Here is a 15,396-nt window from a genome sequence, read left to right as displayed (position 1 = left end):
GAAACCTATGGAACTTTGGAAGGCTAAGTGCTTTGAAAATATGCCTCTATATCTTTCTTGAGATGCGGCGACCAGAATTGAACAGCCGCCTATACTGTGAGCTCTGCGCACAACTAACCCACAGCCTCTACTGCCTGCCAGCTAGACAGTTTCTACTACAAGCTCTCAGCTATAGCCTATCCTGCCTTCCCAATCTGGGTCATGACACAGCCTGCTGTAAGCTCTTTACTGCTTGCAATCTATACTAATACTGTCTCTCCTTGGCTGATGCAGTTCTTTAAGTTTCCCAGAGACGTGCAGATAACACTCAGACATTTAATATAGTTAAAATAACTTATCTTTTTATTTGCATACTGTAGTTCGATGTATCTTACAGGATTAAGGTGAGCAGGTTTTAGGAATACAGCATACAAGTCAGAAGCATCCAAAATTCTTCCTGTCTGTCTTCGGAGCACTGCCAAGCTGTAGAGCTTCTTTTGCATGAAAAAGGCCAATAGTCCCAACAAAGGAGGTGTAAAGGCAGAGAGTCAGGAGAGAAGTTGGAGGGGGTAAAATGAGCAGAGAGAGAGGGCGCCAAAAGAAACAAAGGCACTCAAGTATATACCCCAGCCCAGACCACCCCAGGCTGGCTGTCAGCCAATAGGGAAATCCCTGACCGACCATGTAGGGACGACTGGTCTCGGGCTGCCCCCCCCCCCCCCCCCCCCCCCCCCCCACACACACACTTATCAGATGGGAAGGAATGTGAGGAATTTGGCTTTTTCTGAGTTTACTCTGACTTAGCTCAGAATGCAGTTTACTAATGCTAAAATAATGTAATATATAGGAATATAATGCCATGCCTAGGCAGCTGCCTGGGCACCAGCTAAACTAAGTTACTAGACTAATAACATTACAAACTAGGATACATGTGTAGATCTATATATATATTTACAGGTCAAAAACAGGTAATTTGGTATTACTTAGGTGATTGCCTAACTTCCACACAGTTTGATTTTTTTTTTTTTTTTTTGCGGTTCCCATCAGTAACTCACCTTGATCTACTACTGAAAAAGGTGTGAACAAAATCTAAATAAATTTGAAACTCCCAAAACCATATAAACAACTGAACCTGATTCTACCATACTTACTTACATAATATAATTTAGATGACAAATTCTATAAATGGATTCCTTTCTAGTTTGCATGTGGAGATGGTGTTTGTGTTCACAGTGTGCCGCTGGCACCATGAGATGCCATATACTGCTAACAGAAACAATGCACTGGCCAGCTTCAAACCTCAGTATGTGCAGTTGGAGAAGGTGGGCACTAGATTTTCAGTTTTCACAGTACACATTTCACTGCTGTGAAGTGTTAGTGTCTGAAGCCAAAGTAACCTACATGTCATAAGCTGTAGGTTCTACATAGTAGATTGAAATTCTGTTGAAATTTGGGGGTTAATTATCAAGTTAGTTATCAAGTTTTCAGGAAACAGTTGAGTGGCATGTGTTAAGCCTTTTCTCGATTCCTTGAAAGCTATGATTTCATTACATCCCAAGGATCAGTCCAGACAAATGGGTTGTGCCCACCACCATCTGCCAACAGGTGGAGATAGAGAACTCTTGAGTTGTGCCTCATAAGCTCCTGCACTTAACAGCCAAGCCAGTATTCTCTATCTCTAGCAGGCGGGATAGCAGCTCCTGTGCGCTGTGGTGGCTTCTGTGTGGCCTCCTGTCCGGCTTGCAGGTTCAATTGAGTTTGGGGTTGAGAATATCTTGTGCTGCAGGTGTAAATCTAGTGGGCCAGGTCCCTCCCTGCTCGCCCATTGCCACTTTCTACCTCTTTGAGATAGACTTTGGTTCTTTTTGAGAGCTCTTGTGCTGTGGGAAGATTGTAGGGCTTCAGTGTCTTGGAGGTCATGAGACTGGCTGTTTTCTGTGAGTATATTTATTCTCTGTCTGAGCCTACTAAGTCTTGTGCACGCTGTGGGGGTAAGCTCTTGGCTTCCGGTTCCTACATTCTTTGCTTTACTTCTGTGGACGTTCTTCTTTTGCCTCCTTTGGTCGTCAGTACTCCGTCTCCAAGAGTTCAGTCTCGCCCTGCTCTGATGGCGGTTTTGGCGGGCTCTGTGCCAATGGCTCATGTTCTCCGCAAAGCTTCAGTGGCCATTTTGTCATTGGAATCCTTGCCTGCTGCCATGTCCCGGGATGTTGGTTTTGTGGGAATAGAATACCCTGCTGTTTTCGCCTGAATTTGTTCTTTAATTACATCAGGCCTTTTATTAAAGTCAGCTCAAGCTGCCTCGCCGCCTTCTCCTCATGTTGCTTTTGAGGAACCAGCTTCCTAAGAAACAAAAACTTTCTGTTTCACAGGATTGGGAGAATGTTCCTCCTCGGGACTCAGAGGAGATTTTATCTGTGTATTCTGACTGTCCTAGTTCTGCTGATGGCCCTGACTTGGACATTTCAGAGGCAGAGATGGAGGTGATGATCCTACTGTAGCTAGGCTGTTTTTGAGAGTGGAGTTGCCTCTGATCACAAAATCTCTGGAGGCACAGCTAGTGTCAACTTCAGACGCTTTTCAGCCTGCAGCGTTTTTGAGTTTGCCTGCAGTGAGGGCCCTGTTCTTCCCTTGGGGCTTCTCTGGGGTTGACTGCGGAGTGTGCTGGCTCGATGGAGATTTTTTTTTTCCCTCCTCAGATTTCGTGCTTCTCATGCACCAGGCTTATTTACTCGAGAGCTTTGCCCCAGCAACCTTTCTCTGATGTTCCTTACCTGGGGGCTTCTGTGCCTAATATGGGCTTGGTGGTACCTTCCGTGCAGAACCCGGCTCTCAAGAGGTGGTGTCTGGGTGCCGTTTCTGAGGTGGGGTCGTTAGGGCCTGCCTCTGTCTCCCTCTTTCTGGCCACGCTCTCAGAGGAGTCCTTGCGTCCTTCTTTTATGGGCGAGCTGGAGGATGGCAAGATAGTCCAGGAGGAGTCTGATGATTATTCTGCGGTGCACCTGTTTCATAGGGATGACCTATCATTGCTCATCTCTAGCGCCTTGGAAACCTTGAATATTTCTGACCCGGAGGCGCAAGCTGTGGCTGCGTTCAACCCCAAGATGACCAGTATGCGAAAGGCGTGCAAGTCCTTTCCCATCCATGAGGCCATTCAAGAACTTATTTCAGCCCAATGGGAGTTTGAAGATGGCCAAGGCGATGTCTCGGCTGTATCCTGTGGCTATGGAATACAGGGAGATGTTTCTCCTTCCTAAGGTGGACTTTTTTTGGTAACGGCGGTTAGGGAGGGGTAGAACTGAGGAACATGCAGGATCAGCATCTGGAGGCATTTCTTAATTGTGCTTTTCAGGTATCAGCGCTGGCTCTCCAGGCCTCTATCTGCAGTTCTTATGCTGCCAGAGCGTGCCTTAGCTGGTTGCAGCAGGTACTCGAGCAGGCCCAGGGTTTTGGGCCTTCTTTTGGGGGCTCCTTGTCCCATATGGAGTCGGGGTTTACTTGCTTGCTTGCCTCCCTGTATGATTTGGTGCGTGCCTCGGCCAAACAAATGGCACTGGTGGTGTCTTTCTGCCATTTGCTGTTGCTTTGTCGTTGGATTGTAGACATGGTCTCTAAGCAACATCTTACGCATCTTCCCTTTTGAGGTAAGCTTCTCTTTGAGGAGGAGCTTGAGAAAATTGTTTAAAGACTTTGGGGGACTTTTAAGACTCGGAGGTTACCCAAGGATAAACCCAAGCCCTCGTCGAGAGTGGGGTCTGCCAGACCTTGCCTTCGGGAGACTTGCAGGTACCTGCCAAGCAGTTCAGCAGAGTCCTTCCAATGTCTTCATTTTCAAACCGCTCTTCCTTTCAAGGAGACAAGTGCCCCTCGGGTGCTACAGGTGCATGACCCAATGATGGGGCACCGATCTTGTCTTCAGTGCCCAGCATAGGCAGTTAGTCGGCTGACTTGCTTCTACAAAGAGTGGACCAAAATTACTTCCAACCAGTGGATCTTAGATATTCTCTGAGAAGGTTACAAGCTAGAATTCGCCTCTCCTGTACATGAGGTGTTTCTGGAGTCCTGGTGCGCCATGGCCTCCAAACCAGGGGCGGTCCAGGCCACATTTGAGTCGCTGGTGGACCTGGGGGCAGTGGTGCCGGTGCCCCCTCCCGAGGTTTGCTTGGGTCGCTATTCAATCTATTTTGTGGTCCCTTAGAATGGTGGCTCCTTCTGCCCCTTTCTCGATCTCCAGAAAGTGAATCAGTGTCTCTTAGTGCGGCATTTCCATATGGAAACTCTCAGATCCGTTGTGGAGGCGGTGCAGCCAGGGGAGTTTCTTACCTCCCTGGACCTCAAGGAGGCCTACTTATATATCCCTATTTGGCCACCTCATCAGCAGTTCCTCTGTTTTGCTGTTCTGGGACAACATTTCCAGTTTTGGCCCTTGCCTTTTGGCCTGACTACTGCCTTGCACAACTTTTCCAAGGTGATGGCGGAGGTGGCAGCGTTTTCTTCACAAGTAAGGCATCAGAATGCACCTCTGTCTCGACAACTGGCTGATCTGTGCAGGGTCGGAGCTAGAAAATCACAAGGCTACCGACCGAGTACTGGCCCTGTTGCAGTCCTTGGGCTGGGTGGTGAATCTATCAGAGTTACCTCTTGCCGACGCAGACCTTGGAATATCTGGGGATACGGTTTGACATGGTTCAGGGTCGTGTGTTTCTGCCAAATGGCAGGAGGGTCAAGCTTTAGGCTCAGGTGCGCAACCTCTTGCAGTTGCCGAGCCTGGGATTACATTCAGGTGTTGGGCTCAATGGCGGCCACCTTGGAGGTGGTTCTGTGGACACAGGCCCACATTCATCCTCTGCAGCGCTCTGCTAAGCAGGTGGTCACCAGTGTCCCAGGATTATCAATGGCACCTTCCATAGCTACCCCAAGCGCGTCAGAGCATGAGCTGGTTGCTCTGCAGTGGGTGGCAGTAGTCACAGATGCCAGCTTGTCGGGGAGGGAGGGCTCAGTGGTGGCCACCTAGGAGGTGTTGCTGTGGGCACGGGACAACATGCGTCCTTTGCAGCACTCTCTTCTGAGCAGGTAGTCACCAGTGCCCCAGGAGTATCAGCGGCACTTTTCGTGGCTACCCCAAGTGCATCAGAAAATGAGCTGGTGGCATTTAGAGTCCCATCTGCGGAAGCTAGTAGTCTCAGATACCAGCTTGTTGGGGTGGGGCGCCCATTGTTATCTTCATTCCCAGGGGCAATGGTCAGCACAGGAGGCGGCATGGCCAATCAACCGCCTGGAGCTGCGGGCAGTAGTGAATGCTCTGAGAGCCTTTCAGGACTCCTTGTTTGGCAAGGCAATTCGTGTTCTTTCAGACAATACGACAGTGGTGGCTTACATCAATCGACAAGGCGACACTCAAGAGTCGGGGTTTGGCCTCCGAGACTTGTCTCATCATGGAGTGAGCCAAGAGCCACGTGCTCTGCCTGTCTGCGGCTCACGTTGCGGATCACACACCAATGAGTGAGTGGATTTCTTCAGTCGGCATCTCATGGACTCATAAGTAATGCCACACTGGGAAAAGACCAAAGGTCCATTGAGCCCGGCATCCTGTCCGACGCTTCACATCCACCTGTTCCACTCCACTCAATAGTTTATATACTTCTATCATGTCTCCTCTCAGCCGTCTTTTTTCCAAGCTGAAAAGCCCTAGCCTTCTTAGTCTTTCTTCATAGGGAAGTCGTCCCATCCCCGATATCATTTTAGTCGCCCTTCGCTGCACCTTTTCCAATTCTACTATATCTTTCTTGAGTTGCGGCGACCAGAATTGAACACAGTACTCAAGGTGCGGTCGCACCATGGAGCGATACAATGGCATTATAACATCCTCACACCTGTTTTCCATACCTTTCCTAATAATACCCAACATTCTATTCGCTTTCCTAGCCGCAGCAGCACACTGAGCAGAAGGTTTCAGTGTATTATCGACGACGACACCCAGATTTCTTTCTTGGTCCGTAACTCCTAACGTGGAACCTTGCATGACGTAGCTATAATTCGGGTTCTTTTTCCCCACATGCATCACCTTGCACTTGCTCACATTAAACGTCATCTGCCATTTAGCCGCCCAGTCTCGTAAGGTCCTTCTGTAATTTTTCACAATCCTGTCGCGAGTTAACGACTTTGAATAACTTTGTGACGGAGGAATGGGAGCTGTCCACGGAGGTGTTTCGTCAGATTTGTCAGAAATGGGGGGTGCAGGTGGATCTGATGGTGTCCCGAGTGAACGTCATGTTGCCTACCTTCTTCAGTCGAGGAGAGTTGAGATCCACAGGCCTTGACGCCCTGCTGCACACCTGACTGCAGACGGCTTTGCTTTACGTTTTCGCTCATTGGCTGGGTGCTTCTTAGAATTGAGCACTACCGGGATCGAGTCATTTTAGTTGTCCCGGACTGGCCTTGGCACCCTTGGTATTCGAATCTTGTGTGTCTGGTGGTGGAGCCATTGTTTCGGCTTCCCATCTGTCCCAACCTCCTGTATCAGCGTCCCATTCAGATGGAGGATCTCTCCCGCTTTGGTCTTACGGCATGGCTCTTGAGAGGTCACATTTGAGGAAGAAGAGCTATTTTAATGCATTGATAGACCACTTGCACGCCCACAGTAAAGTAGCTATGTCGACTGCATATGCTCGAGCTGGACCTTTGAGGGGTGGTGTGCGTCCCACACTTGGTTGCCGCTGCAGGCGTCGGTTCTTCAGCTGTTGGCTTTTCTTGCAGGACAGTCTTCAGAAGGGCTTGGCCTATAATTCCCTGCGAGATCAGGTGGCTGCTTTTGACATGTGGTTTCGGGCTTTTCTCTGGCATCACATCCAGATGTGATGCAGTTTTTGAGAGGGGTTCTGCACCTTCGCCGCGCTTTGCTGGGCTTGCCCGCTTTGGAGCCTCAATCTGGTTCCCCGAGCTATGCAGAAGGCACCATTTGCCGTTGCGCAGGGCTTTCAACAGGGATCTCACAATCAAAACTGTTTTTGGTGGCTGTTTTGTGGGTTCACAAGTTCTGGATTGATCTATGGAACTAAAGGAAAGAATATTAGCAGGTAAGACCTAATTTTTCCTTATGTATGAGCCTGGTGAGTTAGTATTCTGGGTGGTTTGCTATTTAAGAGAGGGCTGTTTTGCAACTGTTATTACTCTAATTGTAAGGTTTTGATATTTGTTTTATAAGTAATCTGCCTTGAGGTTTTGTCAGGTGGGAAAACATTAAAAATATTGGCTGAGCCAGTCCTGCTATGATCCTTTCATGTCTGTGGACCAGCAGGACCATAAATCCATAAACAGTAAGGAAAAGCAAGGAGTAGTTCAGCTGATTATTTGTAATCATGCAGAGTAGCTGGTCTCTTTACGGAAACTTGTTTCTTTCCCAGTTCAGGAGTCTAATTTCTCCCTTGTTCAGAGCAGTCAGAATGAAGTTCCTTTATTGTGGATGAGGTGGGGGGGTGGGGTGGGAGAGGGGGGATACAAGGGAGGATCAAGGAGACTGGTTATTTTATTTTGATAGCACTAGCACAGAAGCAAAGTTGCTTATGTACAGTAGTAAAGGATAATCATAACTGAAGTCCATTTAGTACAAGCTAAAGTGTTGCTTTAAACAGATACTTTAATTGCTTTTAAAGCTGTGAATAAATACATATTTTCCCCCCAGGTGGTCCAGTTCAATCGATTACCATTGGTGGTAAGCTTCATAGCAAGCTGCAGTGCAAACACAGGTATCTCTTTACTGTGGGCTTACATAATGCTTGTCTTATATATATTAATGAATGTATTGGAGATTCAGATACCTAATGTACCACATAGTAAGAACACTGAAAATATTCACACAGAGTGCAACTTCTGGACTGCATTAGAAAAGAGTTAATTTCCACTTTTGACACATCAGCCAGTAGCAGATGAGCATCGCAACAGTGTTTGGTGTCTCCACTATGTTAGGAAAGTACATTTTATGCCATAATTTTGTTGTTGACTGGTTACTGTCATGAGTTTTTATTAGTTTTCTCTGTAGAGTGCCTCCAGGATATTGCTGAAAAGTAGTATTTCACCACTGATGTATAGCTTACCACAAAGTCCATGTGGAGGGGCATAATCGAAAGGAGCGCCCAAGTTTTTCTGAGGACGTCCTCGCAGGACGTCCCGGCGAAGGGGCGGGGAAACCTGTATTACCGAAACAAGATGGGCATCCATCTTTCGTTTCGATAATACGGTCAGGGACGCCCAAATCTTAACATTTAGGTCGTCCCTAGAGATAGTCGTCCTTAGACTTGGTCATCTCTGATTTTTGGCGATAATGGAAACTAAGGATACCCATCTCAGAAATGACCAAATGCAAGCCCTTTGGTCGTGGGAGGAGCCACCATTTGTAGTGCACTGGTCCCCCTGACATGCCAGGACAACAACCGGGCACTCTAGGGGGCACTGCAGTGGACTTCAGAAAAAGCTTCCAGTTACATAACTCCCTTACCTTGTGTGCTGAGCCCCCCAAAACCAACTTCCCACAACTGTACACCACTACCATAGCCCTTATGGGTGAAGGGGGGGCACCTAGATGTGGGTACAGTTGGTTTCTGGTGGGTTTTGAAGGGTTCACATTTACCACCACAAGTGTAACAGATTGGGGGGGGGGGGGGGGGGGATGGGCCTGGATCCACCTGCCTGAAGTGCACTGCACCCATTAAAACTGCTCCAGGGACCTGCATACTGCTGTCATGGAGCTGGGTATGAAATTTGAGGCTGACAAAAAATATTAAAAATATTTTTTGAGGGTGGGAGGGGGTTAGTGACCACTGGGGGAGTAAGGGGAGATCATCCCCGATCCCCTCCAGTGGTCATCTGGTCAGTTTGAGCACCTTTTTGTAGCTTGGTCGTAAGAAAAAAAGGACCAGGTAAAGTCGTCCAAGTGTTCATCAGGGATGCCCTTTTTTTTTTATTTTTCCCCATTATCGGTCGAGGATGCCCATGTGTTAGGCACGCCCCAGTCCCGCCTTCGCTACGCCTCCGACACACCCCCGGGAACTTTGGTCATCCCTGCGACGGAAAGCAGTTGGGGACGCCCAAAATCGCCTTTTGATTTGGGCGACCCTGGGAGAAGGACGCCCATCTTCCGATTTGTGTCGAAAGATGGGCGTCCTTCTCTTTCGAAAATAAGCCTGATTTCCTTAGCGTCCCTCCGGACCGGACCAGGATTGGACTGATGGTTTGTGCTCGCCTACCAGCAGGTGGAGACTGAGAAAAAAACTCTGACTCTAGAGAACCAATAGGAGCCCTGGCCATGTGACCTTAGCCCCAGTATTTTCTCAGTCTCCCAGCAGGTAGGAAGCGAGCCCATTAGTCTCTCTTTTTATCTTTCTCTTTTAGAGGTTAATAATAAGAACTACAATGCTACCTCTTCTGTGCCTAGGAATTCTCGGTTAGACGCTGGTCAGATAGAGATTTCTTTTCCTTTCTTTCTTTACAGCCTCTGGGGGTGTTAAACTCGGGGTGCCCCCGGGTCCCTCCCCCCTTCCTCCCCATCTCCCATATGTAGCTGGGAAGGGCTACCCTTTGTTTAGAAAGGTGTATGTCTTTGGGAGAGGCAGCCACTATAGAAAGTTAAAACGTATATGTATTTTTTCCTTTCCCAGCTTTTAAAGAGCAAGCTAGCAGGCAGCGCTCAGCTATAAAAAAAAAAAAAAAAAAAAAAAAAATCCCCAGGCTTCTAACGAGCAGGCAGCTCTGTGTTATTCTATTACTCTTCAGCAGAGTTTTTCCCCATTACTTTAACGAGCAGGCAGCTCTGGTTGCTGTTTTGGGTGTCTGTTATCTAACTGTTTAAAAAAAAAAAAAGCAGCAATAATTTGAAGGAGGTTTCTTGACTGTCTTTTTTGCTCTTCCCTCCGTTTTTGTCAGTTTTATTTTTAGCGGTTTGTTCGGCAGAGCAGGGCTTCAAAAAAAAAAAAAAGAGATTTTGGCGCGAATCGGGTACGCGCATGCACGCGCATTACCGTCATGTCTGAGACGCTGCGCTGTATGCCAGCGTCGGGGGATCTCCTCTTCCGGCTCCTGTAAATACTGTGCGCCGCTGGGGGGTGCATCGGGACCTTCTCTTTCGCTGTCTTCGGGGCTTCAGTCATCAGCCCAGGGTCCCTCGCCGAAAATAAGCCTGATTTAGTCCTGCTGTAAAAGAAATCCAAGAAAAGTTCATAGTAGCAAGCCCTCTAGTTCAACAAACTCAGTTCAGAAAGAAGCCTGCAGTAGTATGGCACACCATAGTAAAGGTTCAGGATAAGTTGGTACTGAATATTCAAATGCACCGTCTGACAAAAGCCATTACAGTTTCAAAACTGCAGATTGTCATGTAATGCTTCGTACTACTCCTGCCACACAGCAGGGCTTAGACCCTTGGTCACTTGAGGAGCCCCACAAGCACTACACAAGCCTCATCCATGCATATGTGCTCCCTTTTACTGGTAGCTTTGTGCCTTCCAACCGGATTCTTGCTTTGCTCTGGCAAGTAACTTGTACACAACCTAACACTGTGACTGCACAAAAAGCCACGAGCAATCCTATATAATAATTTGCACCTCCGTCTGGATGCCTGGGTCTGTAACACACTTCCCATTGGTCCACCCTGGCGATGATGTCAGAGGGCGGATCAGTAGAGGGAAGGGAAGCCAGCACCAGCCAGCCACAGAACGTTGGAGGTGAGTAGAGAATCGCCCCCCTCCTCATCGAGTTGCAGCTCCCCCTCTCTCTCTCTCGCTATCTCTCTCTCTCCTCCGAGTGCAAGCACGACCTGTTGTCCGGCAGCCCCTCGCTTACTTGCGTGCCGGCTGTAATTTAAAAATTCTTACCTCGGGGTCCGGTGTCAGCAGTGAAGGCGAGCGGCGCTTCAAAATTCTTACCTTGGGGTCCGGTGTCAGCAGTGAAGGCGAGCGGTGCTTCAGACTGCCTTCCCATCTGTCTCAGCTCTGCCTCTGCTCCTGCCCTCATTTCCTGTTTCCGGAAGGGTGGGACCAGAGGCAGAGCTGAGACAGATGGGAAGGCAGTCTGAAGCACCGCTCGCCTTCATTGCTGACGCCGGACCCCGAGGTAAGAATTTTTAAATTATAGCCGGCTCTTAGGAATGCGAGGGGCTGCCGGAGGACAGGTCATGCTTGCACTCGGAGGGGAGAGAGAGGGAGGGAGGTGCGGGGGTCTGCAACTCGGAGGGGAGGGAGAGGGTCCTGGAACTCGAAGGGGAGGGGTGTCTGGAACTTGGAGGAGAGGGAGGGGGCATGGAACCCTGCTAGTGCCCGTTTCATTTCTGTCGGAAACGGGCCTCTTTTATTAGTATAGTTATAAGAGAGGACATTTAGAGGCTGATAGTGTAGTGGTGAATGACAAGAGTTAACACGTTGATCCTGTTAACTTTTTCCAGATATTCAGTGGCACTTCAGTGCTGCCAAATATAACCAGGTATGCACATCTAGTTAATTTTAGAGCAGCTAGTAACTGCAACCAGATTTGTCCAGTTAACAGCTGTCTTGTTGGCTAGACAAAACTTAAATTTTCAGGCGGTGTATTATGAGGATTTTAAAAAAAGTTTTTGTCCAAGTAACTCACACAGTTAGTCAGAATAATCTTTTGAATACCAGCCTCTTACACACAAAATACCAGAAATACAAGGAGCACCAAAAACATGCAATGTGGTTCACTGACCAGTTGTAGACAGCTAACAAGTTTAGAAGTTTTATTATAAAGAACCAACAGTGACTATCAAAAAAGATATATTTAATTTAAATTGGCATTTCTATTCCCTTAACTTAGGGCTGGGCAAACTGGGGCTTGGGGTGGATAGGACAGTGACACTTCACCTGCCCCAGGCTCATTTCTCTTGGGAGCCCAAACTCTGACTGCAGTAAGTGGTCCTGCTTGTTAAGCAGGCACCAGCAGCTAATTCTGTTCCCCTGCCTCTAAAGGAGGAGCCACTTCCCAGTCATATGACTCTTTCGGTGAGAAGAACTTTCCCACCTTATTGATTCCGTGTCTGAGGCTCAAGCACTTCCCCCTTCACAAGGTGCTCTCCTGCATGAGGTTGGCAGAGTAGGTAGGTCCCAGATGGAGTCCTCTGGCGGTCAAAGGTGCCGGACAGGCTGTGTCCTCTCCCTCCTGAGGAGATGGAGAGATGTTTGTGGTTTTCCCAAGGCTATGGTTGTGACCAAGAACACTACCACCCTGTGGAAGGGGGCTCACCTCTGAAGAAGATAAATGAGAAGGTGGAACAGTAGCTCAAGCTGCTTCCTACACTATAACACTATGTGACTAGAGTGGAAAACCACAACGAGTACAAGGAGCCTTCAGAAGAGCAGGTGTTGACTCAATTTTTGTTAATCAGACCCAACACAGTCTGTAGTTTGGTGAAAGCGCCTGCATCAGGGGTCTAACAGTTGATGCAAACTCCTAGTGTATCAATTAGCCAATAGGAAATGAAGTCTTGCCAAATCTTTGAAACAAAAAAAGATGCCAATGAACTGCACGGGTGCTCATGTGATGATACAGAAAAACCGCTCATTTCTGTCTGCTGTGGAGCTGCAGAGTATCACTATTAGATAATCACTAAAGCCATATTGCACTGGTTGCAACAGCTGCCGGAGTTCCCAGAGAAATGACCTGGCTAGTATAGGGAGCGGCCTACCTGGCAGATATCCTGTACTGTTGTGCTGGGTTCTGAGTTAGGAGTTGCCACCTATGACTAACAGTAGGTACAATAGACAATTATTTAATCATGACTAGGATGGAACAATTAAATAGGAAACAATTGTTTGAAAAGTTATTTTTAACAAAATTGACCCTCAATCCACATTTATATTCACAAAACTACCAACCCTAAGTGGATAATACAGCTGATACCAAACAGAACTCACAAACAACTTATGTGAAGAGAAAGGGAAAAGCCTCAGAGGTCCGTGGTAATAAAGCACAGTTAAACATGAAAGCAAGATAATATTATTAAGCTGTTGCTGGAGGTCCAGGCAGATAACATAGCTGGATAAGTTCCCGGAAGAAATGTCCATGAAAATTATTAGCTTGTAGACTTGGAAAAGCCTTCACATACATCCTTGGAAATGAGTTATAAGAAGCAGATGTACTTTAGGAATCTGTGGGGTACTTTTAACCTACACTGGCCTCTGTCAGAGACAGGGTGCTGAGCTTGCTAGACCTTGTTCTGACTCAGCATGGCTTAGCTTATGTTGTTAAATGTTTTCTATAACTTCTGCATTCATTTTAAAATGAAAGCATCTTCTTAAGAAGCTGTCTTCATCTCTTCTACCCTCTCTGTGTCATTTCCTCTGCCTGATGTTGATTCCCTCTCATGATGTGTTGGAGCCCTACAGGAGTTCTGTGCTGTGCTTGACTTTGTATAAATTTATGATCTAAAGTCAAATAGTATTGTTTAAAAATGTATTTGCATTTTCTTTCATGTCTTTTTGCTTTTTTTTTTTTTTTTTGACAGGGTTGATCATCAGCTTAGAGAAGGAGCTTGACCCCTTGTTTGAAGAGCTGAGGCAGGTGGTAGAGGTTTCTTAACCAAATGGTGAACTATCTTGCTATAACTTCTTTCTATAACCTTTACTGGAAAGGCTCGAACTACCACTCTGGCAAGTCACAGAAATATCTGCATTGGAGCTGCTGTTCCCTTCATAGCTTGTGTAGAGAGTGATGTATAAATATTTTTCCATAGGTGCACACAACAGTAGAAAACCTTTTGTTAAATCATGTTCTTTATGCCACCGTGAAAGCTCTGCAGTATTTAACATTGAATATGAAATGATTAACGGAAAGACAAACCATAAGATGTACAACAAGCAAGCTAGGGTAAGCCCTCTGGGCTCAGTTCAGTCCTGGTATATATGTCTCCTGTTCACTGGAGCTTTACTGGACTGGGAGAGCTCAAGCTGGCTGACGGAGCTCAGTGATTCAGACTCACCCAGCGTGGGAAAGCCTTTCTGCACTCCAAGGATTCTCAGGATTTTCAGCAATTACTGCTGCTATTCCTAACCAACATTGGAATATTGCTGCCCCCAAATGTTCTTTTAGGGGCTGGAAGTCTGTGGCCAGGGCCATAGATTCAAAGGTATGTTTTGTGACTTGGCCACTAGTGGCTGAGTTTTTGTGCCACTTCTCAGCTTGCTGTAGTTCACACTTCTTCCTTCCCCCCACTTTTGAATGGTGCTCACTGTGGTATTGGACTGCAGATAATCTCAATTAAGTGGTTTTCTACTCCCCCTCCCCCCAAACATGGTATGGATACCTCCCAAACAATAAGGGGACAGAATGAATCGACTCAGAAAATGAGATTTTGTGATTACTGTATTCTACTGTTGACAGAGACTTCTGACAATCAAAAATATTTGTGTATCAACATCATATGTGATCAAATCTATGACTGTATAAACATTTTAAAAACTCCTAAAGTTCCTGGCTAGTATGCCTGTGTAACTGTAAGGCTTTCTGTATAGTGCAGCTCTTGCCTCATGCCTGACAGGTAGATGAGGGAGTGCTTTCTAAAACAGTTCATGAGGTTGCGAGTACTGGTCTGTCCAGGATGGAAAAGGATTTGGTGGTTCTTTTTCACATTGTGAGACACCCTGAAAGGCAGCATTCTCCGCTTTTTTTTTTTTCCCTGTTAGGGGAGACAAGACAGAATTAAGCATTGTAATATAAATGGCATTGAAAACAGATAGATGTGTGTGTGAATTTTATGTTGAAATAGAAACACGCGAATTGATATTTGTTCTTATTACATTGTGTTCAGCATGTAACTGTCTAGTAATAATCCTGTCACATTTCTGGGAGACTGTCGCTGGTACTTTGCTCCTTTTGTTAGGGGGTCTTTTACTAAGCCGTGGTAGAAATCAGCTGGTGGTAAATGCTGAGATGCCTATTATATTCCTATGGGCATCTCGTCGATTTACCGCCAGCTGATTCCTTCTGCAAGCTAAAAACACTACCCCAGTTTAGTAAAAGACCCCCTGGATGCCAAGAGGTTCTGCAAGTGAAGATGCTGCCTGCAGTTTTGTTTTTTGTTGAAGTGCAAATCTTAGCAGGGTTTCATTTTATATTCAAATTGTCTTGTAATCTGCTGTTCTGTGTTTATGTATCCTTCTGCCTGCCTGCATGCATTAATCAATACTATGTCAGTTTCACTTCATTTTTCTTAAATGTGAAAAGTAAAGTGTTGCTGTCTTCAGAGGAAGTAAACCCATTTTCTGCAGTGATAAGCAGGTGCTTATTTTTGTATGGAGTCTTTATCATATTACTGAGTAAAGATATGTAGTGTGTGTGATTAGAATGGGTGTTAAATCTGTTCTGACATGAATTTGGGGTTAGATGAATCAAAATCAGCAAAATGTAAAGTAACTTTGC

The 15,396-nt window shown here is 46.6% G+C and overlaps 1 protein-coding gene across 1 annotated transcript in view; it reads left to right on the top strand.

Moving 5' to 3' along the window:
• Positions 1–14,929, top strand: part of LAMTOR3 (late endosomal/lysosomal adaptor, MAPK and MTOR activator 3) — a 35,551-nt gene extending 20,622 nt beyond the window's left edge. Inside the window, exons 6-7 of the mRNA XM_030190739.1 lie at positions 7,661–7,724; positions 13,484–14,929. Coding sequence (XP_030046599.1) covers positions 7,661–7,724; positions 13,484–13,557 — 138 coding nt within the window. The 3' untranslated portion in view covers positions 13,558–14,929. The remainder of the gene's footprint in view (positions 1–7,660; positions 7,725–13,483) is intronic.
• Positions 14,930–15,396: the final 467 nt, after the last annotated feature.

Source organism: Microcaecilia unicolor, chromosome 2 (genome assembly GCF_901765095.1).
Source record: "Microcaecilia unicolor chromosome 2, aMicUni1.1, whole genome shotgun sequence".
Taxonomy (NCBI): domain Eukaryota; kingdom Metazoa; phylum Chordata; class Amphibia; order Gymnophiona; family Siphonopidae; genus Microcaecilia; species Microcaecilia unicolor.
The sequence above is the reverse complement of the archived record's forward strand: the minus strand, read 5'-3'. Positions and strand labels throughout refer to the sequence as shown.